General features: G+C 37.2%; 1 protein-coding gene across 3 annotated transcripts; it reads right to left on the bottom strand.

The window, feature by feature from the left end:
- Positions 1 to 3,463: 3,463 nt before the first annotated feature.
- On the bottom strand, positions 3,464 to 18,150 carry LOC107654006 (transmembrane protein 100-like). Of its 3 annotated transcripts, none has more exons than XR_001630293.1 (3): positions 18,009 to 18,150; positions 16,741 to 17,906; positions 3,464 to 3,474 (listed from the first exon to the last, which is right to left on the bottom strand). XR_001630293.1 is itself a non-coding variant. In XM_016440880.1 (2 exons), exons 1-2 carry the CDS (start codon positions 18,082 to 18,084, stop codon positions 17,407 to 17,409), a joined length of 576 nt encoding a protein of 191 aa, XP_016296366.1. In that variant the 5' UTR covers positions 18,085 to 18,150; the 3' UTR covers positions 15,201 to 17,406. The 3 variants fall into 3 exon arrangements, 1 of the variants encoding a protein (XP_016296366.1); XR_001630294.1 differs by lacking the exon at positions 3,464 to 3,474 and adding an exon at positions 15,201 to 16,024 and having other exon boundaries at positions 17,344 to 17,906; XM_016440880.1 differs by lacking the exon at positions 3,464 to 3,474 and having other exon boundaries at positions 15,201 to 17,906.
- Between the last annotated feature and the right edge of the window lie 8,952 nt (positions 18,151 to 27,102).

Raw genomic sequence — 27,102 nt, 5'->3', positions numbered from 1 at the left:
CATTACTGAAGTGCAGTATAGACATGAAACCACCTTAATCAAATTATTACCGTTGTGTAGGACATTTCACCGCATTTTGCGACAGGATACACACACGGCATTGGTCAACCGTTTGATGGCAAATTTCAACACCCAACACCGCCATCGTCTGTATGCACGTACAAATAATTAACTGCACTTGAAGCTTTCATAAAATTAAAAATGAAACACCCAAAACTGTACATGGCATCATCACGAAGACAAACTATATGTTTATACGTGAAATTCCGGAGGGGGCGTCGGATGACGTCGCGTGGTGACGTAATGACGTGTGCCATTAATCGAACTATGTGCTATAACATGTAAAACTGGAACATGAAAGGAATATTCTAAAAGCAACTCATGTAAACACCATAATCATAATATTGGCTTATTTAGAATAAGGTAAATAATTAGATTACTGATGTCCATGTAAACGTAGTCAATGTATTTATATATCGTCTGTGGAAGGCTTAGGACCATAAAATGTTTGTCCAATCATATCCCTCGGTCCGAGGGCTACGATAGGCTTTCCTACCTGCCTGTCAATGTATGTATTTGCATACCACCGCGCACCCTGTTCGCACAGACATGATACGTCATCAGTGCGTTCCATCACACTATTGCAGACCAAGCGAGAATGGGAGGTGTTATTATTGTAATATTATGTTCATTATGTAAGGGATAATCAACGGCTAGCCGTGCATTAAAGGATTTTAAATGCACGACGTGGAGGCAAAGAACCGCCCGATGCAAAGCAGAGGGTGGTTGCCTCTGCGAAGTACATTTAAAATCCTTTAATGCACGGCTAGCCGTTGATTATCCCGCTTATTCCATGGTCATTTGCCAAGTTATAGACAAGTTAAAACTAGTATTGTGCTTTGCAGCACAATATTTGACCGAATGGGTAAAAATGAAATGATTTTTACCGAATGGGTAAAAATAAAAATATTTTCGTCAGTTACGGCACGTTAGCGCTAGCATTCTGCCCGCTTCAAATCATACACAGAGATGAAATAGTGTGGTAAGACCACATTTATTTGAATGAATTATAGCATGTATTTCATCTAGCTTACTATTTCTAGCCTATATACACTACCTTTAATCTCTAACAGTGGGGAAGATGAAAGATGAGAAAGAAACACTAAAAATTCCCCATCACTAATACAAAGACTGACAGTCTGTCTGGAACAAACAAACACAGACAAGCAGCGTGATGGAAACAGTCGAAGGTCCCAGTGCTGCTGGACTGTATATCAGTACTCTTGGGAATATTAAAATGCTGTATGGTATAGTGTTAGTATTTGTTGTTGTTGTTGTTATTGTACCTGTAAGCTCACATTTGGCTCTGGTTCCTTATCTGATCACCTGCACATGGCTTAGTGTCAGGGTACCCTCTGATATACACTGCCTTTCAAAGGTTTAAGATCATTAAGATGTTTTTTTTAAATGTAGTCTCTTATGCTCATCAGGCTGTATTTATTTGATTTTCAGAACAAAACAGTAATATTGTGAAATATTATTGCAATTTCCTATATATATACTTTAAAATATAATTATTTCTGTGACGCAGCGCTGAATTTTCAGCATCATTACTCCAGTCTTCAGTGTCACATGATCTTCAGAAATCATTCTAATATGCTGATTTATTATCAGTGTTGAAACTGTTGTGCTACTTATTTTTCTTTTTCTTTTATTTCTTTTTTTGGAACTTGTGATGCATTTTCTTTGATTCTTTGATGAATAAAAAGTTTCAAAGAACAGCATTTATTTAAAAATAGAAATCTTTTCTAACAATATAAGTCTTTACTATCACTTTTTTAAATCAATTTAACACGTCCTTTCTGAATAAAAGTATTACTTTCTTTCAAAAAAAAGAAAGAAAGAAAAAGAAAAAAATGATTCACCCCAAAATTTCTATTTTGATTAAACACTGTTCTTTTACATTTTTTATTTATCAGAGAATCCTGAAAAAGTATCACAGGTCCCAGATTTATCATGTTTATCATCAGGATCATGTGACACTGAAGACTGGAGTAATGATGCTGAAAATTCAGCATTGCTTCACAGGAATACATTATATTTTAAAGTATATTTAAAAAGAAAACTGTTATTTTAAATTGTAATAATATTTCACAAAATTACATTTTTTCTGTATTTTGGATCAAATAAATGCAGCCTTGATGAGCATAAGAAAAAAATATTTAAAATCTTACTATCCAAAACTTTTTGATGGCACTGTATGTATGGTTTCACAGAAGTATCATTCCCTGAATATATTGATGTGAAAGCATAACAATGGTCATTCTTTGAGACATTTAGCTGGTTTTAAATCATGTTGACATTTTGTATTATTTATTCATGTTTTAATACACTTTCAGATCATCTGAAATTCAAATCATCTTCTCTGAAAGGACTGTAGTAAAAAACTGCTTCAAATCACAATAGCATAAATTTGTCGCCATTACAGAAAGTTTTGACTGTGCTTTTGATTTGGGACATTTTACTGTATTTTATTGCCTGTATTCTGCAGCGCTTGTAAGAGACCAAACAAGTGGTTTAATTTCCAATAGATGAAGAGGAAGCTTTCTTTCTCAACTTTAAGCTTAATTACCTCAATTTAAATGTGATAAGTGTGTCATTTAATCCACAAGGGCGCACAGAGCCTGACAGTGTCATCTGTAATCATAAATACAGGCAAGTCATGTTGCTGGGAAGACACAATGAAAACAGAAGCAAAAGATCATCAAACGCAGTTAACCATATCAGGATTTTAATAGCTGCAGAACACAGACCTTCATGTGTGCAGCGTGAGTGAACAGGAGCAAGATGGAAATGATTTTGAACAGTTCCATTAACATTCACATAGATTGCCTAAAATAACAATTTGGTGAAGTTCCCAGATTTGATAAAGTGCTATCCATGCCGCATTTCATCAATTCATCTGCACCTGCAGGTTTATGAGGGTCTGCTCCCTAGGCGGTGAGTCTTAATGAGAAATTAAAATAACTTCTAAGAAATAGACTATTACAGCCATTTTTTACTAAATCTAATTAGTTCCCATCAGATCTGTGGATATAAATTCAAGCATTTCAAGGGCACACAAAGTGGCCCCAAACACTATTTGGACACGTCAGCATAGTTAAAAATCAATGAACATTATAGAATTAGAAAGAAAAAAAAAATCAAAACCTGAGGCATTTCTTTTGAAGAAAAACAGCACAAGCACAGTATTCATAGTTAAAGCATTAATACATTTAACAAATAAATAAAGTTGAATAAATATGGAGATCACTGATATTCATAAGGTTTTACCTCTTTAGTTTGTCGTGCTATGAACCCTTCTGCTTTTATTTCTCCCAGCATGCTTTGCTTCCCGTCCCGTAGGCAGTGCACATGGTGTTTTGAGCATATGGCTCCAAAGTCCAACGTGACTGTATTTTTGCAAAAGCAATTCTAGCCAAAATTATAGCTTCAGTCAATTAATATGTGTACATTAACCAATTAATGCATACAGTAACTCATTAACCAAATCCAAAAATCTTTTGATTTTTGAATCTTTTTTTCAAATGCAAGATCGAGGACAATCACAGCCAAAACAAAACATTTGGACAAAACAAAACATTTGGACAAAACAAAACAAAACAAAACAAAACAAAACAAAAAACAAAACCTTTGTAGTGCTCGGTCTGATAAAAAGAATTGCAGTCAGTCCTTCTATTAGACCTGCCTAATGGTCTACAGAAGTGAGGGCATGTTGTCTCAAAGAATATCAGACTACTCAAGAATGAAGAGCGTCTTACTCTGAATTCACATAAAAGCCACTGATTTGTGACCTTTATCACTGCTTGGTATTCAGTGTGGCCACCCTCCTCTACGCTGCTCAAACAAAACATAAAAAATAAATAAATATTCTTTCATAAAAGCAACATAAAATTTATAGATAAGCCTAAAATGCGTCAGAATAAAGAAATGCATGAGGCTGAAAGCATTGTGCAGAACTGTAGCTTTGAGGAGACAATATTGAGCCCATCGTGCTTCTATAGCATATTGTTGAAAGCTTTTCAGCCATTAGAATTTGACAGCTGCAGTTTGTCACAGTATAGAGACAAAAGGGTAATTAAACCATGAGCAATAGTTCACAAATGACGAATTTATTACTGTAAAATGAGATGCACAAAGTATGAATCTGGTTTGTCAGAATGAGAAGAATATTGTTGTTAAAATACTTTCTGTTCATTTAATATGCAGAGACAAGTATAAGTAAACAATTTCTTTGAAATTAAACACTGGTTTTATGAGGCTATATCATATATTGCTGTTTGTTTTGAGCGTCAGCGGTAACTCCGCCAATGGCTTAAATCGTGGGACAGGACTATCTGTTGCCTGACCAGTCACAGCTGAGGTGAATGTTAGCAGAAACCTGTTTGAAAACTCTCTCTCTCTCTCTCTTTCAGTTGTGTTAGCAGAAATGACACATCTCATAGATTGGTATGAGGTTTTTACAGTCTAGCTGCAAAAGCAAACAGCATGATGTATAGCTATGTTAATGTTCAAATGTTCAAAATGTTCAATTCAAACTCTATTCATAATTCAAACATTGCACATAGCATCCAAATTAAACAAAAATGCAAAGAAATAAGCATATATATATATATATATATATATATATATATATACAGTATATATATATATATATATATATAGATATAGAAAGTATAGTTACACATACATAGGCTAGCATGTGTGATTGTATGTGAAACAGCCTCATTCAAAAGCTACGAGAACAGAGTGTACAGCAAATATTGTAATGAAACTAAACTAAGGTTAGCATTTCAATTTCAGCTAATGGCAAAGCTTTATAAAAATAATAGCCAGCACTAATAGGGGTCAGAGCCCCTGCAGATGCACCATGCTTTGTTTTTGACAACAATAATGACAGCTTATCTGTAATATTTGCTCTTTGACTAAACAGCGAGACCCGACTGTGAAAGCCTGTAATACTTGGCAGGCACAAATGCAATTGTAGGTATAATGGAAGGCTGCATATGTAGTATAATGGCTAATGTGGAAAAATTGATCTGTATAGAGTTACTAATGATGGGTGAAGCATCCAGCTCACGTTTCAGCATAAAAACAAGAGAAACGAAAGAAAGCAAACGCCAAAAGCACACAGTATTAAAAAGGCAAGATATGAAGTAAAATGAGGTTGAAGAGCTCATGAGATGTTGCAGTTAAGGCTTGCCCTGATAAAACAAGAGAAGAGCAGGCAGTGTGTGAAATCTGAGCCAGAGGTGAAGTGCTTTTACATTCAGCTGATTGAAATGTACACTTGTTGCTTTACTAATTGAAAGAGATGCTTCTTCGGAAGCAGGAGGCTCACATAAAAACGTTTTAATCTTATTTGATCTTACTAGTATATAGGGACAGACTGTCTATTTTCAGTTTAGGCCAAAGTCAGACGAGAAAGAGCATAAAACATAGAAGAAAATCCAATCCAGCAGCTCCATACATGGCTCAGCCTACACAGGAGCTGGAAGTGAGGTGACTGACGGCTTCTGCCTGGAGGCCGAACCAATTAGATCAGTGCACTTCCTCACTAAGAGTGGGAGGCTAGATTGGCTATCAGCATTGTTTAACCTGTGAGTCTGTCCATCAGCAGAAATCATTACACCAGCCCAGGGAGCGCATGGCCATATATTTGTGGTGCAAGTGAGAACACAACACATTTCGCATGTCTTGTAGGTTTAAAAGTTTTATGCATTATTTAAATAAGAGCTAAATATATGTGCATGGCACAAGATTCGTCACTTACATCTGACACTGGCGGTTGTTGTTAAAAAAATCATGATAATGTGCTTTAAAATGTTTTTGTGTTCACCCACTGCTGAAAAATGGCTTAATAACAGAAAAAAAAAACTACGGTTATTTTCTATCCAGTCAACTCATCACAATGATTTCTGTCACTTCTGCTCAGTTATAAGAGATTTGAGAGTTTTGTTGTTGTTCATGTGTTAAATCACAAGTAAATGCAAAGTGGCTGGATTAAGTTTAATAATCTTAATAATGAGAGTTGTAACATGCTGCAGGACTTCTTGAATTCCCAGCATGCACTGTGGTATATTTTTTTCGCCTTTGTGCCCATATTTATTTTCTATCACATTGACGTTAAGTTTTTTTTTTATTTTAATTTTTTTGTCAGACCACTAGTAAAGTGTAACTTTGAATCCTATCTAGTCTCTTTCAATCAATATGGTAATTCATTGTGTGGTGCTGTTTGTACAAATTGTTTTGAGAAATGCACATACTTCTTTGCAAATATTAAGGATGATTCGAAAAATGCACCAAAGCGACTGAGAAAAACTGTAATAGTTTTACAGTCTGCTGCTTTTGATTGTACTGTTATCGTCCCTATCAGATATTTATTGTGTGAATAATTACCTATTGTGGTGTGTGCATTAAGGTTTGACTCTGTGTGTCTAGTTGAGCATTTAAATTTATTCCCCAGTCAGTCCATACAGGGTTTTTTTTTTATTGGGGCCAGATATTTCCTCACTAGATAGATAGATAGATAGATAGATAGATAGATAGATCTAGCATCCCAACAACCTTTTAAGTAGCAATTCTCAATGTATTGTATTTATCTAAATTACAGTTATTTACAATTTTCATTTATGAAAACCTCCAGTCAACACTCATTTGATTGTCCATCCATATTTTTGTCTTCAGTGTGGTTTTAATAATAATTATGACTTGCCTTTATTTTCCTATTTGATACTGTAAAGCTGCTTTGACACAATCTGTATGGTTAAAAGCACTATATAAATAAAGGTGACTTGACTTGCACTAAAATAATAGATTTTTTTGATGCTTTAGTACAATCATTTACTAAATAATCATAAATTGTTGCCAGAGTAAATATTCACACCCTTATTAATAAGCCTATCATCAATGCTTGCACATATGCCTCTCTTCCTCTACATTTTCCCAAAATACTTACACCACATCCACCCTTCCACCCACGCAGCCAGCCAGCCATGTGACATTGCCAGCTATAAAAAACAACACTTAAGTGTGGGTGGGAGGTGGAGAAAGAGTCAATATGGATTTTTGATCAATTGTTCTAGTTTTATAGGGAGGGTGAGTCGTGAGTCAGGAGCAAAGGGCCCAAATATAGGAGTGTATGGTGTGGGAGTGGACTAACAGTCTGATTCTAAGATAACTGTCATAAACATCCACTCCTCTCCATCTGGACAAACAGCAGAGGTGCAGCATGAAAGGACTGCTTGCAGGAAGATAGACTGATCTACGTAGGCATTTTTGGAGGGCTGTGAGAAACTGGCCTTTGAAAGATTCTCAGAATCACAGAAATATTGAGATATGAATAAGCTGTAGATGCAGTAATTATTTCCTTCCTATTGAGAGAAATCTCAGACAATTGTGAAAACAATGTCATTTGTAAATACTGAGCCTCTGTGTGAAAGAAAGAGGGTGTGTTTTGCCTGCAACAATGGTTGCTATGCTTTTTTTTAGCCTTAATTACTAAAATTACAGCTGCATGATGAATGCTGTGGTAATGGAGAATATATATATGTGACCCTGGACCACAAAACCAGTTTTAAGTTGCTGGGGTTTATTTTTAGCAATAGCCAACAATACATTGTATGGGTCAAAATTATTGATTTTTCTTTTATGCCAAAAATCATTAGGACATTAAGTAAAGATCATGTTCCATGAAGATATTTAGTAAATTTCCTACCGTAAATATATCAAAACTTAATTTTTGATTAGTAATATGCATTGCTAAGAACTTCATTTGGACAACTTCAAAGGCGATTTTCTCAATATTTAGATTTTTTTGCACCCTCAGATTCCAGATTTTCAAATAGTTGTATCTCGGCCAAATATTGTCCTATCCTAACAAACCATACATCAATGGAAAGCTTATTTATTCATGATGTATAAATCTCAATTTCGAAAAATTGACCCTTATGACTGGTTTTGTGCTCCAGGGTCACATATGTATATATATATATTTCACAATATCAGGAACTTGTTCGCTGATTTTTTTATAGAACGCTTTAACATATTTATTATTATTTGGGACAAATAAATAAACAAATGAATATGTCTATGACAACATTACATTAGACTATAAATATTGATGAATGCTGTAGCTCAATTACAATTAAACTGTTATAATGATACAAAAATAGAAAAGAATAGTTATCTTTATTAATCTATTAAAGTTGCCTATATTTCTGTATTAAAAAACCGTAAGCAACACATCTAAGCAGTGAGTATTACTTCTCAGCAGCTGGTGCAATCTCTGAAATTACTTTATCATATAAATATATTTGCCTAGAAATAACTTGTCCATCTTTCAAGGAATCTCATGTATCTCAGCACTCCATATGACACGCAAACAGACTTAAAGACGCTCTGAATGTGTGAGCTGAGGCTTCCGCTAAGGGATCTCAGCTGAGATTCATTCCTCAGGGTGTTTCTGCTCTGGCTGATGACAACATGCTAATATTAAAGAGCGTACGTTTATGCTGACTCACTAGTTGTATTGACTCCTCCTGCTAGTTCGTTGATTCTCAAAGTCTGATGTTTAATTCTTTAATATTTTTGGCAGGGGATCCATCAAAATCCAACATGTAAAACCATTTTTAAGCAATAAATTGATTTACACTGTTAGTGAACCATGGTTATATTCAGGTCAGGAGTCCTACAGCATGGTATGAGCAGAGAGTTCAATGCAAATCAAATGTAATAAACTGGATTTACACATAATTGAATGAATGAATGAATTCTGAACTGTTCCCATAAGCACTCTAGAGTTATTTTTGCATAGAGTAACAGAAAACTATGATTTAATATGCAATATGTTAAAGTAATGTAGAGGACTGCATGTAAAAAAAGTTTGATGGCATTGGCATTATATATCAAAATATGATTGGTTTTCCATGTGCATTTAAAGAAACTAAAATTAATAGTGAAATTATGTTGTTACATACAAAGGTGACAGATTTTTCATTTCGGGGTGAAATAGAGTAAGCCTTTAAACAGGAATAAAAAGATAATTATCATGTATCATCCATGTTTTCTTAGGAACGTTTTTCAAGTCAAGAGGCAATATGTGACCCTGGACCACACAACCAGTCTTAAGTGTCAATTTTTCAAAATTGAGATTTATACAGTACATAATCTGAAATCTGAATAAATAAGCTTTCCATTGATGTATGGTTTGTTATGATAGGACAATATTTGGTCGAGATACAACTATTTGAAAATCTGGAATCTGAGGGTGCAAAAAAATCGAAATATTGAGAAAATCGCCTTTAAAGTTGTCCAAATTAAGTTCTTAGTAATGCATATTATTAACCAAAAATTATGTTCTGATATAATTACAGTAGGAAATTGACAAAATATCTTCATGGAACATGATTTTTACTTAATATCCTAATGATTTTTGGCATAAAAGAAAAATCTATAATTTTGACCCATACAATGTATTTTTGGCTATTGCTACAAATATACCCCAGCGACTTAAGACTGCTTTTGTGCTCCAGGGTCACATATAGTGTGTTAATTTGTATGCAATTTATTTTTCAAGTTAGTATTAGTATGCGACACACAAATGAGTTTGTGACCTTATGTGCTGGGAAATATCATGTGCAGAGCAGAGACGCAGGGCGGCAGAGGTGAGACTCTTCAGCTCAGAGGACATGCTGCTCTGCACTTCTGACAGTTCTGGCAGCCAAGACACATGCTTCCTCTTTCCCACTGGCTTTCTCAGCTGTTCCCTTCTTCTCGGACCTGGGATTATTAACCCACAAAAAGGTGGGAATCAATGTCAGATTGTCACACTTCTCGGGAGGCAAGGAGCAAGGAAACACAGAGATAACTTCAAATCACAGTCTTTAATGATCATAAGGGGAACGTAGGAGACACTGGAACATAAGGAATGACGTTTGAGGACCGACAAACACTAACTGAAAGGACTGGGGCTTTTAAACACTGGGTGATAGGGAAAACACAGGTGCACTGAATGACTAATTAACTGGGAAGCGGAACACATGGGGAAGAAACTGGGTCACAGAGCACAACAAACAGTCCAGGCCAGGGGCGTGACACAAATGAATAAGTTTCAAAAAGTTTCAAAAAGTACCCTTCTCCTGTTTTTCGACGCAGACTTTCTCTCGAAATAGACAGTCTAAATTAGACTACAAAAGAAGGAGTCACATCAACACTGTGCCATCTGAATAGCCAAGCCGTTCGGTAGAATGAGTATGGGGATTCGCTTTTTAATGGCTACATTAATAGAAATTTTATTTACATTTATATTTACAAAATGTTGGAAATGTATACTGGATGTCGCTGTCCTTAAATGATTTCATTGTTAAACCTGAGTTTTCCCAATCTGGGAGGATTCAGGCGAGCAGATCCCCATGACCTTTGGTGTCTACGCTTCATTGCTATGAATCGTCGTCATTATTACACATTGGTTGGCATATGCAATTGCATGCTCTAGAAAAGCTGTAGCTGAAACACTTGCCTAAGCAGATGTGTAGCTAACTTGAAATAATAAAATGACTGTATGTGTTTAAATCATTAGAACTACATCGAATGGTCACTATATACATAAAGCACAGTCTTTCAAAAGCCTTTTAATCTCCTTAAATCTCCCTTTCTATAGCTTAAGTGACGCCATGTTGGTTCCAAAATAGCAGCAGCTGTGGCTGATACACAAGATGACAGAAGAGTGAGTGTGTTTCCATCTGCGGTGTGACATGGTCCTGATGAGAAGATCTCTTCTGATGAGAGCATATGTGCGCATGTACGTGTGTGTTTGCTGGCGGCTGATGAAGGACAGTGCTGCTGGCTTATTGAACTGCCTGAACTACTTTCAAGATGAAGAATTTGATTGCAAGGACATTAGAGCCCACCTGCTGCCTGCAACTGTTGGTGGCCAGAACCTCTGTTCTTAAAAACAAAAACAAGAAGAAGCAGCTAGTTTTAACTTCACACGCTTGCGTACATCACAGTGTGGGAGGGTGTCCATTCACCGTTATTATTTTGGCTTGTTTTTTTCCCCCATCATCCAGAATACTAGTGTCCATGATGCCAAGTCGTGTTTTCTTCCAAGAGAGCTCCCTAAATACTCATTTAGCAAAGTAATTCATTTGTTGGAATGATTTCGCTCGCACAGAGCATAGAATTAGCACAAATAACATGATATTTTGGTACTAATTTACTATGGCCTGGTTTAAATTTCATTGCATAAAGATTGCTTTGTAAATACTCCAAGTTCAACATGGTGCTGAAAGAAGACTGGCATATAATTGTGGCTAATTAACACAATGGACTAAACGCATGTAAAGCAAATCCACTGGCTTCCGGATTTACCATGGTAACAATGAACTGAATATTTCCAAAAATACATGACCATTTTCACTTTCTACTTTTTTCTCTCTTACATAAATGCTCACATGTACAGAGTTGTTAATCTGATCAGTAATGGCTTGTCTGAGAAATAAATAAGTGAATTAAAATTTTAAAATCTAGAATTGTGATCAGTGTTAAGCTACATTTGGCAGGAATCACTCCAGGTTTTCCAAAGTCCTCTCTGTGTTTTCCATAACCTTCTTCTCACTTAGAGAAACCCCAAATCCCGGAATGTCCCTATTTACTTTCTTAAAGGGGTCATCGGATGCAAAACCCACTTTTACAAGTTGTTTGAACATAAATGTATGTTGGCAGTGTGTGTACACAACCACCCTATAATGATAAAAAATCCACCCAGTGGTATTTTTTTCATCTCTATAAATAATATCCCCTTTTTCAAATCAAGATATTCTCAGCTTCTTGTCTGTGTGATGTCACACAGACCAAGGCCACTCCCACGATTGTTGATTGACACTGCCGTCTTACCTTAGACCCGCCCTGAGTGAGCTGTCATCAGTCCACCACTGTTTCGACGCCGGAGCAGGGACGTAGACAAGAATGGCTCCTAAGTGATTGAGGTGTTTTGTTGTTGGATGTCATCATGAAACCAGCAGTCGTCATTTACTCCCGACATCTGAGCCGCTGAAGGCGCAGTGGATTACGTTTGTTTTTGAAGGGATTGCACCCACCGATCTACCTAAATGCGTCTATGTTCGCGCAAATCATTTGTGAGTATAAGGATTTTTTATGAATCTTTGCAAATCGACTTTCCTAATAATGTGCTAGTTAGCAAGTTTCACGGCTAAATGCAGCTAAATGCAGCTAAAGTAAACAGGACGGCTCGTCACCCCCCACAGAAGAGAGGGGCGGAGTGAGCAGAGCTCATTAGCATTTAAAGGGAAATGCAACAAAACGGGATGCTGTGAAAAGAGCTGATTTAACAAGGTAAAAAGGGTGTTTTTTACACTACCATTGAGAAATTTTAACCAATGTTATAAACTTTTCATTAAGACCCTAAAAGAATCATATCAACTTGTGGAAAATGGGCATCCGATGACCCCTTTAATATATGTTTGCGAGCTTATGGGTAATTACTCATTTTTGCTTTTATTCCAAATTGGAAAAACAAACAAATAAACAACAACAAATGTTTTGTAATCAAATTGTGATCATTTGCTCTTTCTCTGAAGCAACTTTCATTTTCTGGTGACTTGGGTCTCACAGGCTAATAAATATGTTAACCAATACACAAATAGCTATTTTAGGTTGTTTTACCAAACTTGTTTTATATCTGACTCCATTCTATTATGTAATGACCACTTTTAACAATTCAATCTATTCCTATTGAATAAAATCAAGTATATGCATTTGTTCATTCGTAATATATTGTTTCACTCAGAAATAAATCTGATTGTGAAAATATCATTTGCAAAATGGTTTCACACTGAGTTCGTGACTGAATGAACTGTTTATCTGAATGGATACCTTACTCCTTGCTCATCTCTACAGCAGTTCCCAAGAATCATTCTTTCATTCATGGAATTTGCCATAAGTTTGATTGATTTTGTGCACCGAGACAGAACTACGTGGGTGTTTGCACACTCATATCTTGGTGCTTTGTGCTCAGGAATGACAGATTCTCTCATTACTGATCTATGTGAATTCATGCAACAGAAAAATAGTCAACAGCAACAGCCTGTTTGTCTCTAACCTGTCTTTGTGATTTGTGTTTTATTATGTAAATATGTAAATGATCCTGTATTATTTAAACTGCTTAAAGGGGTCATATCCCTGTCCATCAAAGGCAAAATGCAGTGACTACACATTAGGGCTTTATTTAATAAATCCTGGGTATTCATAAACTGACATTTCAAGATGTAAATTATTACATTCTTGGATGTTAATTCCACTTCAAATATGACAAGTGTGAAACGTTCCTCTATGAGGTTAAAAGCAGGGTTTAGAACAATGTTAACCCGGGGTTAAACACATTGTGAAAAGCCCATTTTGTCAAAATTAGACATTTCATTCATTTTCATTTTTTAAAAATCTTAATATGTACTATTTAGCGCTAACTTATGTCCAGATATTATTAACTGACATTCCCTTCTTTTCTGAAATTTAGTCATCAAATCCATAAATACCGCAGGTAAATTCACAAGTACAAAAGTGCATCTTTAATGCCGTTACCTTCTTCATATTCATGACCTGCTTTAAGAGCAGAAAATAATGAGCTCATGGGACATAAAAGACACATGCTTTACATATTATTTGATCTCATATTTCATAATATGTCTTTTTTTTATAAATTCCTTGCTGCCTTATACAAAATGCCCTGATATTTAAAACTTATCACTACATTTATTTCAGTGTCCCTGTCCATTTCAGTTTCATCTTAACAGTTTAAGTTTCACATTCCAGTGTGGATTTTATGTATTATATAAACTTGTCGGAGGAAGAAAAGCAAGTAGTGGTTTTGAAAATGTAGATTGAAATGTAACTTTAAATACCTTTATACCATGGTCTGTCTGAATACTGGATCCTGATTGGCTGGCAGGTATATGCATTAAACCATTTAATGCACAGGTAGTGCATTAAATGGTTTGCTTGTTTGCACCCAAACACACACACAGCGAGAAAGAGAGATCACAGATTGCGCTGCGCAACACAGAAACATTCAGGAGCACAGAGACCTGTTGTCAACTCTGCCCCACGACTTTTACTAATAAAATAGCCTAGATATAGGATCGCTACATTATATTCCTCAGAAACGATGAGGCAAAATCACAGCTTCCATGTTTAGAGAGAGATGCACAGATTCAGATAACTCTCACACACAACTGTCTCAATCAATCGATAATTAATTCAGATAAATGCTATAATTTACTCTAATACATGTGATCATACCGCACTACTTCATCTCTGTATCTGATTTGAAGTGGGAAGAATGCTAGAGCTAATGAGCTGTAACTGAAGAAAATAGCTCATTTTTACCCTTCCGGTCAAATATTGCAGCGCAAACATCATTAACAGCTTTAGCTTGTCAGTCCTGGCAAACGACCATGGTCACGCTTCGCGTCAGGTTGTTCTCGGGCTCCATGTCGTGCATTAAAATCACTGTGCATTATCCCTTACTTAAATATCTAAGGAACTTAAATATAACTGCAATCATAGTTAAAATATACGGCTTTATTTAACTCTACTTAAAGGTGACATATCATGAAAATCTGACTTTTCCAGGTTTTAAGTGCTATAATCAGGTCCCCGGTGCATCTACCAACCAAGGAAATGTGAAAAAGATGACCCCAGTAACTTTGTTTTGCTAAGCCTTTTTCTGCAAGCGTCTGAGAAAACGAGCGCAGCGCGATAAACATGATAATCAGAACCAAAACAGATGTTTTTTAGCAGGTCCGAGCTGTAATGGTGCAGCTCTATTCTGGAAAAGGGAATAGATTTGCAACTTATTTGCATTTAAAGAGAGCCCCGAAAAACAACGTGTTTCTGCTTCCACTCAAAATAGGCATTTTGAAAATTATATAATAAATGATCTGTGGAGTGTTTTGAGCTGAAACTTCACAGACACATTCTGGGGACACCAGAGACTTATATTACATATTGTAAAAAAGGGCATAATATGTCTCCTTTAAACTAGTCTATGGGGTCATTGGAATCAGGCCAGGAGTTGTTAAGAATGAAACTGACAAAGCTTGATTACACATTGCATTCCTCCATTTAATACAATTATTTTGATAAAACAGAAAATTATAAATACATCTATTGACAATAAGATGCACAAAACAGTATGCATAATTCTAATGTATATTTGCCCAATAAATAAAACAAAAAAGTGAAATACAGGGAGTGTCATTTAGGATAAACCTGAAATGTTGTCACAAAAATCAAATCTATGTTTGGTGACCATTTCATTCTTTCTTTGAGAAATATGTTTAAGCAAATGTGCAGTCTTGGAAAACAACTTTCATACTTCTAACTGGATAAGAAGAAATTGTGTGTGATATATTATGAATGAGGTAGATCTCTCTAAATGTCTATGATTTGTCTAATAATCTGTATCACAGCATCTGTCATAAATGAGTCATACTACGAAAGTGTTTTCAGATACAGTCACCTGTGCTACACCAAATGCAAGGGTTCAAATGCGTACATATTCAAAAATACAGAGAATACATTTTTGTCAAACGAGTCATAGTTACAGCATGCCGCACACAGCACCTTCTCTAGGCTGGTTTTATATGACGTGCTCCGCCACAGCTCTCCCAGTTATTTTATTCTGAGCACGTATTCTGTGCTGCTTCCTGCCATTTTTTTCTTAATGAATCCTCCCTCCTTCTTTCTCAATACCACCCAACCACTACTCTGTCTGCCACTCACCTCTCTCTCGCTCTCTCGCTTTCTCTCTCTCTCTCTTGACCGTAAATGTAAAATCACAGATATTTTCACATCAGCCTCACGACTTTGCCAAAACATGAGCCCCTTCTGTTTCAGACAGCAATCATAGTCAGTGGTTTCAGGTGTCAGCATTCACATAAAATGTCTGTTGGACAGAAAATGAATAAGGCTTTTTAAAAAGATTTTTTTCTTCTTCTTCTTTTTCACAAAACCTAGTGGTGGGTAATACAAAAATATCTACTGTTAAAATACAGGCACTCAGAGAACACATACAAACAGCTGTCAGTTTTTCTCACAGAGAAATATACAATATATATATATATATATATATATATAAAATATATATGACCAAAAACAGATATACAATAATACATAGCAAAAAATCAACAGCCTTACAAACAGCCTTAAACTCATTAAGGACACCAAAGCTCAAATACATAAACAGTGCAAATAGATCCAAAGTACTGACCCAAAATACTGATCATTTTTACATATGCAGCATATTCTAAATGTACCACTTTTCACATGTCAGTAATTAGATTTTTCTACTTCACATTCAATTGACTGACATTGGTTGCAAGACACTGGTTTCCTGCTAACATGTCAGTAGATATGTAGTGATGTGTGTCTCTACTGCTCTACTCTGCTGGAGTTAGCTACAGTGTGCAGGTAAAATCATTTATTACTTGAATGTTCACACATACATACCCCCCCCCTTCCACACACACACACACACACACACACACAGGTTTACAGAAATACATGCAAGCAAGTAGGAACGTTTTCATGTGCACATACACTGACCCCAGATTTCACTTGACAGACAAAACGATAGGTAAAAGCAAAATAACAGTCTGGAACGTCAAAAAACACTTTGTTGCAACATAAACATGTAATAGTGCACAAATTTCACTTAAATATCAAAAAATAAAAACAGTTAATTTGTCATGCAAAACATGAGCTCACATTAGCTTGTCCTTATACATTTAAAATAGGCTCTGTAATGACTTGGCATGAATACATAAATAAATCCTGGCACTGCATGTTACTTAATCAAAAATGATGTACTTGGTAACATAAGTAGCTGTCATTCTTTCATCAGTGTTTATATTTCTCACCAAAGCCTTCCTTTACTGACCTGGAGTCATCTGTCTAGAGACTTCCATGATTTTCTTTTGCATCCAACTTTCATACATCCCTCAAGAAGAAAGCAGGGAACGTTGCAGCATTTAAGGTTTAAAGTCTCCAGTTTCTCCAAAGAGAGATTCTCCAGGTTTAAACACGACACACACACACGCACGCACACACACACACACACACACACACGGCTCCTCCATTGTCCTTGTTTCTTTCTGACTTTTACCTAATTGAAACACAACTGATCAAATGCATTTGTCTGTGTACTGTCGCTAAATGTTTCCACAGGTCGTCAGCGACAGTGAGGAGATGTTACAGACAGCTTACCCTCAAACTGGTTATTTTTCTTTCCAGAGCACCAGAAAAACTTCTGATTTTGTGAAGCGCATCTCATAGAGTGCACTGCTCTGAGCTGAAGATGCCTCCCTCCTTCTTTTCTCTCTTCCGAGACCGATGCACCTTCCAGCACGCAGCCGCTATCAACAGCATGACGAACCCTGTGACCAGCAGCACCAGAGACACCACTTTAGTTTGGGGCAGCGTGTTGAAGGTGAACGTGACGCCGGTTCCCGCCATGCCGATCACCAGTGAGATGACCCCGAAGGGAAACACGCAGCGGTACCAGGACTTCTCAGTGCCGCCGGTGGCCTGGGCCAGACGCTCCAGCGTGGACAGGTCCTCTGGGGCTTTGGGTACAGCCATCGAGGGCGTCCCGTCACGGGCCAGGCTGCATTCAGGGTCCAGCGTGGCCAGCTGCATGGAGGCTGGAGGCTGGCAGGGCAAGCGGCCAGATGAGCAGCCCATTTCACTGACCCTCTGAGTGTCGCCGCTGATTCTTTTTCTGGTTGCTGTTCCTCCTTCTGCTGGCTCTGTCAGGAGTGAGCATTTGCCTGGGAAGGAGGGATATTTTTGGGAGTGATCTATATATAGAGCTCCATGAGGACAGGAAGAGTCATACAATCATTATCGGCTAAGATGACAGGTTTACTCACTTCCTCTCTCAGGCTGCGATGTGTTCCTTGCTCCGCTGCATTTGGTGCGTCTGCCCTGCTTGTAACAGCAGCACATTGTCTGTTTTGCTAGCAGAGCTGACTGGAGTATACAGAGCTGAGGACCAGGGAGGAGCCAATGAGAGCAGAGGGGCCAGTCGGAGCCTCCGATTGGCAGCCGTTCTCCTGCGACATCACAGATGGTTGAGAGAGCTCCAAACACGAGTGTTATTGATGATGCTGATATATCCACAGCTTATGCCACCTACATTCATGCTCATCTCCTCCATCTAACACTTTCCGTCTGTTTTTCTATAAATACATATAAAATGTTTTCATTTATTAAATTCAAAAGAAGAAACAACAAAACCATAAATTAATGACTGAATGCATGTGAGTGTGTGTGTGTATACCTGGTATTCCAGGGAACAAATGTCCCCACAAGGATAGTAATACCAGTATATTTTGACCTTGTCGGGACACTTTTTTTTTTTGGTCCCCATAAGGAAACAAGCTTATAAATCATACAGAATGAAGGTTTTTGAAATCTAAAATCAAAGAAAGTTGTGTTTGAGGGGTAGGTTTAGGGTAAGGGAACAGAAAATTCAGTTTGGACAGTAGAAAAACCATCACGTCTATGGAATAAACCCATAATGATAAGAATACCAGTGTGTGTCATTGCATATATTTTGAAAATGGATTTGCATTTGTTTCTATTCTATAAACCCTCTCATTTAATACACCTATTCAGTCAGTGAAATTAATACTAATAATAGCATGTACTCTCCACATCAACACTCGAAAAAAAAAATAAATAGGCAAAAGCAACATAAAACACATTATCAAATGGAACATGATGCACCAAAGGAGTGCTATTTATCTGCAAGAAGCTTTTTGATGAAGATGTTCAACATCTGCAGTCCATGTGGATAATTGCATGCTTGTTACTATTTATACAGTCATCATGAGTACCAAACCGGTGAATTCTATATAACGAGAACGGAGTAAGAACAATGTGATCTGATTAGCTGGATCATATTCTGCACAAATAGAGAAATTACACAGCGTACCAAGAACATTTTGTCAAAGGAGAATATCTTGAAGAAGCAACCGAGTGTATTTCGGTATGAGCTCTGCATGCATTAATTTAGCGTGCAGCTGTCTGTGGAGCTCGTGCATCACTTGCACTTTCAGCTATGTATTTTCTCCTTCCAATATGGGCTTCAAGTATATCATGGGAAGCAAAGTGTAGCCTGCAGGGTCTTATCTAATAACAATGAAAATCCCCCTCTAATGGATGTTGTAGGTGACTGGACACAGAATGAACAAGGAGAGGGGATCCCAGGGAGAGTGAGAGAAGGAGAAAAAGAGGAGTAAACACATTCAAACTGGCACTTGGATCTATGGACGGACATGAGGAGCATTACAGCAGTGACCCATCTAAAGTTTTATTTTTATTCCCAGAATGTTCTGCTAAAAGGTGGGATTACCTTCTATAAAAACATTCTAAAAATGTTTATTGGTAACATTATTAGAACATTATCCCCTAACATTCTAATAAAGATTTTAGCGGGAAGCTTCCCATTGCACTAGATGTGGACTTTGTGGATGTGGATGTGAAATTTTGGTTGAAAGTGAAAACCCAACCTTTGTTTGATGTCAGCCTCCATCGTCATTAAATAACTCTAAATAAACTGTATAACCAGCTTTACTTATTATAAACCAGGTTGGCTTTATTTTTGTCAGACATGTACAAAAGTTCTTATTGAGATTAACAGAGGTTTAGATGTTGATAGTTTATTGAAAATAATAGTTTGGTTTGAAGTCACCATTGTTGTAATCAGTGATTGGGCAGTTTGACTTGACTTTTCAATGTTAGTTTTTATTTGGCTGGTGTAAATACAGAGTTCTGGCATGAAACTCTAGATGGCACAGACCGATAAATCTAGCTCAATCTGACCTGGTGACATCATTGTCACATGGCAGCTGATTGGTTCTCTTCTGTATCGGTAGCCAATGAGCTCACTGCTTAATATTCAAATACCTGGCTTTTGTTTGCTGTAGTAGTTGGCAGCGCACTTCAGAAATCCTCCACCTTCCCCAGCTCCACCTGTATCTGCTACAGGCTGATTAATGTATGCTATATGGGGGTTATTCATATGTGTTATATGTGCAGCAGCAGTATTTCTTACATGCTTACAGCAGCATGTTATGGATGTATTGGCAGTAGCAAGTCTCGGTACTTGCTCTGCCGCAGCAGCAGCAGCGTAGCAGATCTATTTCGCCAAGACCAAATACATTAACATTGTCATGTACATTACCATGCCAATCCCTCCGAGAGCTGTCATGACAGAACTGTTTGTTATGGCAAGAACAACAAGAGAAAGTGTGATCAGATGATGTTGGTTACTTGTTGATGTTAAAGACATTATCATCATGTAGTGATCTGATCAACTGATTTCATCCAGAGTCTAATCTATGCTATTAATTTCATTTTAGTGACTGTAATAATGCATTTCAACAGCATGAAATCCAGCAAGTGCTTTAATCAGATAACCTGTATTTTTATCGGTAATTTTAAAAACACATTGTTCATGAATCATTTTGAACTACTGAGAGCTTAGGCACACACAGACATCAAGAATCAGTCTATGAATCTCAACAATGGTGACATGCTTCATGCCGCAATGCATTCTGGGAGCCATGGATGAGTTTTGTATGATACACCCAGAATGCATTGCAGCATGAAGCATGTCACCATTGCTGAGATTCATAACCTGACTCTTGATGTTTGTGTGTCTTAATGACAAAGTTTTTTTTTATCCTTGAAGTGATCTGATTAAAACACTGCTGGATCTCAGTCTGTAGAACCACTGGGTGTCTGTAATAAATAATGTGCATCTAATACCATAGATTAGACTGGAAGAAATCAGATAAGAAAACCGTTACATGATGATTATATCTTTATCATCAGCAAATAACCAGCATCATCTAATTACATGCTCTTTTGATGTTTTGCCATGACAAACATAGCTACCACAGCTAGAGAAATACTTTGAAAAGTCAAGACTCAAGCTGCCCAACTAAAACACTGATCACCATAATGGTAACACCAAATCAAACTATTACTTTTAAACAGACATCAACATCTAAATCTCTGTTAATCTCAATAAGACCTTTTGTACACATATGACAGAAATAAAGTCAATCTGGTTTATAACAAGTGATGCTGGAAATACAGTTTTTGGAGTTATTTAATGAAGTTGGAGCTTCATCAAACAAAGGTTGGGTTTTAACATTTGAGTCCACATCCAATGTCCAATGAGAAGATTCCCACTAAAATCTTTACTAGAATGTTAGGGGATAATGTTCTAATAATGTTATTAATAAACATTTTTAGAGAATGTTATCCTATATTTTAGGAGAATATTCTGGGAACTAAAATAAAACTTGCCGCTGAAAACCTTCCCAGAACTTAGCATAATGTTCTCAGAACATTCTTAGAACAATAAAATTTGTAGCTGGGGAGAAGATACCATATGTCTGGTCACCTGACCTTTCTGTGTGACTCACTGGTGCTCAGGGAGGTACAACTGGAGCTCTGCCTATGGCTCCACCTGTCACCCGGTCTGGTGTCATTTGTGCCAACTTAACATTGCATCTCTGCCAATGAACAAGCCTACCGCAATAGATGCACTATTGCAGCAAAATAAATGTACTTTTCATCTGCTTACGTGCCCGCTGAGTCCGTTTAAGACACCGTACCAATATAGACCGGGGTCAGCCGGCTGGGGATTGTGCAAGTCTTCGAGCAGCTACAATGCAAACAAGTCACGACCTAGAGGCTTGGATCCTGCTGATGGGTAATTAGCCCAGTTCTGTAGGAGCTCGTGGGTGTCCATGGCATGAGGAGCACTGATGGATTGATTTGAAGTAAAAGAAAAGAGCAAGGATGATCTCCTTTCTTGCATCTAATCCATATTGTATGAATTGACAGAGGCAAGCTTGCGGGAAGATATAACACAATATAGGGAAAATCTGAGGAAATACTGAAGCTTTCACACTGCCAAAGTCTGAGATTTCAATCAAAGGGCTGTTAAAGGACTGTGGGAGGAATACAGCGTATTGGGTGATATTGTATGAAATCAACTACATTTCAGAAACTTCCACAGCTAAAATGTGGATTTTTTTTTCTGAAGACAGACAAACATAAATAGTGATGAAAATATGAATGTCACAGATGAAAATGTACTTATTAATACACAAAAAAAAAAATGTACCTTAGAATTGGAGCCAAATTATGGCAGCATAATTAAAAATGGCAGCATTTTGCATGTCTGTAACTATTAACAATATCTTTTTAGATGTTGGTTTTAACAAACAAACAAACGTTTCTATATATAGAATATCTCAAAAAAGAATATCTTCTTTTGTATTCCACAGACGAAAGTCAGTCATACAGATTTGGAATGACATGAGGGACACTAAATAATAACAGAAGTGACATTTTTGAGTGCACTAACCCTTAAATGTAATAACTAACATGAAGTAACAATGAACATACTATAAAACAATATAAATAACATATTTATGAAACTATACCCTGGATTAATAAAATAAATGCTGTAAAATGTTACTCATTAGTAGTTGATGAATGCTAATGAATTGAACCTTACTGTAAAGTGTTACTGAATTTTCTTTTAAGATTTTTATGACTTCTCTCTATTTGAATACAATTCTGATAAGTATTGTACTAAAAATATATATGTAATATTTTCTGTATATCGGATATAGTATCTCTGCACATTTTCATTTAGTAGATGCTTTTATCCAAAGTGACTTACAGATAAGAATGCAACAACATACTTTGAAGCCTTGAGTCATAGTTTTAATTTAGTTTCCTTGTAAGTGCTAAGAACTCATGCTGAACATGCAAACAGCAGAAATGAGAGCGAGAAGCAAGAGAAGAAGAGAGAAAGATGGCATAATAAAAGGGCAAATTCCCACATGTATTATCTCATTATATATTTCTTTACCTGGAACAAAATGCCACTCTATCTTCAACATTTCATACAAGCAGTGTAAAAACCTCAGAAGATTAGAAGATGACTTATTCAGAGCAGTTAACACCATATTTGCCATGTTTGATCTTTTCTGGGCTTATAGACTTTCATAAATGCTTCACAAAGCCTATTTATTTTTCATTCTATAGGTGATATGATTGTGATTATTCTATCCACACTTCTGTGCTGGAAGGATAATTGCATCATTCTCTGTTAATCACAGCTTTAACAAGCAATATCATTTCATATTTTTCCAATTACAGTTAAGCTTTAGAGATTCAAAACAAGTTTGCTGGTGTCAATATTAATAGCTACATATAGATGTCTCTGTGGTAACCGAGCCATACTATGTATAACAAAAGTCATCACAGTGAGTCACAATGTGCCCACTCACATAACATTCAAAGGACATAAGTGCTTCATTTCAAATTAAATAGTTAGTTCAGTGTATTTCGTTTCGCAGGTGACACAGCCAAGAGCATCTACAGGAGAAACCAAAAACATGTAACATCCACTTTCAAGAAAAGAAAAAAAAGAGTTTAACCACTGTATAAGGACATTGTGACGGGCAAAATAATATATGAGTTATTGTACTGGTCTGTGCCACATCAACTACACTCTAAAAAATGCTGGGTTAAATATAACCCAGCGCTGGCTGGGTCAAAACAACCCAATAGCTGAGTCAAAACGACCCAATAGCTGGGTCAAAACGACCCAATAGCTGGGTCAAAACAACCCAATAGCTGGGTTTGTACCTTTTTAACCCAGCGCTGGGTTATATTTAACCCAGCATTTTTTAGAGTGTATGAAACTGTTCCTGGGGCAGCAGAAACTTTCATTTACACAACATAATGCAAGTTTGCAGGTCATCTGATCCGTGGAATTGCGATATGTTTGGAATTTGTACCCTCTGGGGAAAGAACCATGATATAACCATGTAGGTTTCATTGCAGAGACTATCAGTGTGACCGTACACAACTTCACTGCTTTATACTCCAGATAGCATATCGAGAGAACAGGAGAGATAATGCCAAGGGAACCTGTCTTCTGTGTCCGGGTGACTCATTTGCTCTTGGGAAAAGGGAGGCCAGATATTCCTGCACAGAATGAGAGTTTGACTGGATAAGCTTGTTGTCACTAACAGTGTTGGGGGTAACGCATTACAAGTAACACAAGTTACTTAATCAGATTACTTTTTTAAAGGGGTCCTATTACGCTTTTTCACTTTTTTAATTTTAGCCAGTGTGTAGTGTGTATGTTTGGGCATAAAAAAGATCTACAAAGTTACAAATCTCAGTCCACTCCAAAGGGAGATATTTCGTTTTTTAAAAGTCCCTTTTCAAGAACTACAACGAACGGCTCGTTTGGACTACAGCATTTGTTTTCCGGGTTTTGTGATATCACAAAGCGGCCCATTAGAATATCATTAAAATAATTCCTGCCTACGGAAATTCGAATGGTTGGGGGGTGGGGAGGGGCGAGGTCGTGGTTAGAGCGCTTGGTTGAGTGCATCAGATGAGACGACGAAGAAGAAGTGCTGCTGCATAGTTAGTGCATAGCGAAAAAGAAGAAGAGCTGCTGTAGCATCAAGTTTTCGGCATGTCTAAAGGTGGTCTCACACCGGAGACGGAGAGAAGCTCAGCGCCGCGTCTAGAACAATTCTTACAACAAGTACAACATGACGTAGCTGGGTGCCGCGGACAGACGCCGAACGGCGCCGCTGGTGTGAGTACACTCATAGAAAATAATGTGTTCGAATTTTGAAGACGTGGTGTGACGCGACTCTGCGTTGCGTTGCGCTTCTCATCCGGTGTGCGACCACCTTAAGAAACGCTGTTTGTTTTCACCCCCATGCCCAAACATCTTTGTTTGCCGGTGTGCGACCACCTTAAGAAACGCTGTTTTTTTCACCTCCATGCCCAAACATCTTTGTTTGGGCTTCCGAAAGCGGATGATGTCAGGAAACAGTGGTTGCAATTTATTTTTAACTCTGCTCCTGAGCATTATAACCCCAATTTGCTATTGTGTGCTGCGCATTTTACTGAGGACAGCTTCCACAACATGAGGGAGTACAGTGCCGGTTTCGCCAAAAAGCTTTTGCTGAAAGACGGAGCAAGGGGCGGGGCAGTACTGAAACACCGTCTAAGCTGTTCGCCAATCACAACGCACTGAGACAGCCAACCAATCACAACACATTTTGTTTTTCGGAAGGCAGGCCTTCATCAAACCCGGAACTAATCGAGCCATTTGTGCCAGGCTGGGGAGAAAGGTACTTTAATAATGTAAATTATGTGAAAAATAATGCGTTATTCGAACCCCCAAGCATGAGAGCATGTTCTAGTACACCCCCAAAACAAAATCAAGACCTTGTAAAAGAGCATAATAGGACCCCTTTAAGTAAATAGTAAAGTAACACATTATTACTTTTTAATTTAGAAGGAAATATCTGAGTTACTATTTCAAATAAGTAACAAGTTACTTTGTTTCCCATGTCTTGACTGACAGCTCTCGTGTTGTCATGTTGAGAGAAATGAGGAGTGAGTGCAGAGGCGTTGTGCGTGCTGTGTGAACATGATGCTTACTGTTGAGTAAATATGAACATGTGTTTACTCATCTCACCTGCACAGATTCAGTATTCCTCAAAATGAATAAAAACAGTAAAATTCAAACTCAGCACATTATACAAACCTGCAGTAACTAAATATGTTAAATAAGACAAGTATAATTTTTGTATTAATTCCCATTTTATTAACCCATGCCTTTGGACCTTCAATGATCCAATTCAATCATACTGACACATTTGTGTTTCATTTTTGTTATTGCTGAATAGTGTTGAACTTTCTTCTCCTGCATCATATTCTTCGTGCAATGTGTTTGAGCTGCGCCCTCTACTGTACAGGCATGAATTTACGTATTCAGTTCACTTTTGGTGTGAAAGGGCTTTTAAATTTGTATATACTTTTTATATTAAAAACAAACTACTCAGATTTAAAAAGTAACTCAAAAGTAAGTAACACATTCCTTTCCATAAAAGTAACTAAGTAACGTAATTCGTTTCTTTTTTTTTAGGATGTAACGCAATATTGTAATGCATTACTTTTAAAAGTAACTTTCTCCAACACTGGTCACTAACATGCGTTATCATGCCCATAATCTATACATGAGCCCGGTTATAGGTATAACCAGGACTGGTCTGAACAGGTAAGATTCTGCACCAATCAAATTTGTGTCAACTGTCAACAGGCAGATGGAGAACATGAAGGAACAATATGACAGTAACATGTTACTGAATCCTTAAGAGGACAGAATGTGTGTGTTCTTACAGAACAATCCACCTCTGACTTGAAGAATCTATCTCTGTATTGTATTGCACTATATGCATATACACATAATGCTGAGCATAATGATAATGATAATAATAATAATAATAATAAGAAGAAGAAGAAGAAAGAGCTCATTCGCAGAAAACTGGTGTTCTAGTTTTTTAGCGTAGTTCCTCTTGGCCACTCTAATCTCCTTATTCAGTGTGTTTCTGGCCTGATTGTACAAGACTCTGTCCCCCCTTTTGTAGGCGTCCTCTTTGGCCTGACGAAGATGACGAAGTTTTGCTGTAAACCATGGCTTATCATTATTGAATGTTAAATGAGTCCTGGTAGGGATGCACATGTTTTCACAGAAACTGATATATGATGTTACAGATTCCGTGAGCTCATCCAGATCGTTGGTGGCTGCTTCAAAAACACTCCAATCAGTGCAGTCGAAACAGGCTTGTAATGCCTGCTCTGTTTCGTTGGTCCATCTCTTTACAGACTTTACTACAGGTTTAGCAGATTTAAGTTTATGCCTGTAAGTCGGTATAAGATGAACCAGGCAGTGGTCAGAGAGTCCTACAGCTGCTCTGGGGACCGAGCGATATGCATCCTTTATTGTGGAGTAACAATGGTCCAGTATATTACTGTCTCTGGTGGGACATGTAACATGCTGTCTGTATTTTGGCAGTTCACGGGAAAGATTTGCTTTATTAAAGTCCCAGA

This window comes from Sinocyclocheilus anshuiensis, unplaced genomic scaffold (assembly GCF_001515605.1).
Source record: "Sinocyclocheilus anshuiensis isolate Anshui unplaced genomic scaffold, SAMN03320099.WGS_v1.1 scaffold454, whole genome shotgun sequence".
NCBI lineage: Eukaryota > Metazoa > Chordata > Actinopteri > Cypriniformes > Cyprinidae > Sinocyclocheilus > Sinocyclocheilus anshuiensis.
This window is presented reverse-complemented; position numbering and strand designations above follow the sequence as displayed.

What these genes read in the sequence shown, in the direction of transcription:
- LOC107654006 (XM_016440880.1), bottom strand. Translation starts at nt 18,084, where the DNA reads ATGTGCTGCTGTTACAAGCAGGGCAGACGCACCAAATGCAGCGGAGCA. An exon ending in ATCGCAGCCTGAGAGAGGAA is followed by an intron (nt 17,907 to 18,008) that starts GTGAGTAAACCT and finishes CCTCCTTCCCAG; the next exon opens with GCAAATGCTCACTCCTGACA.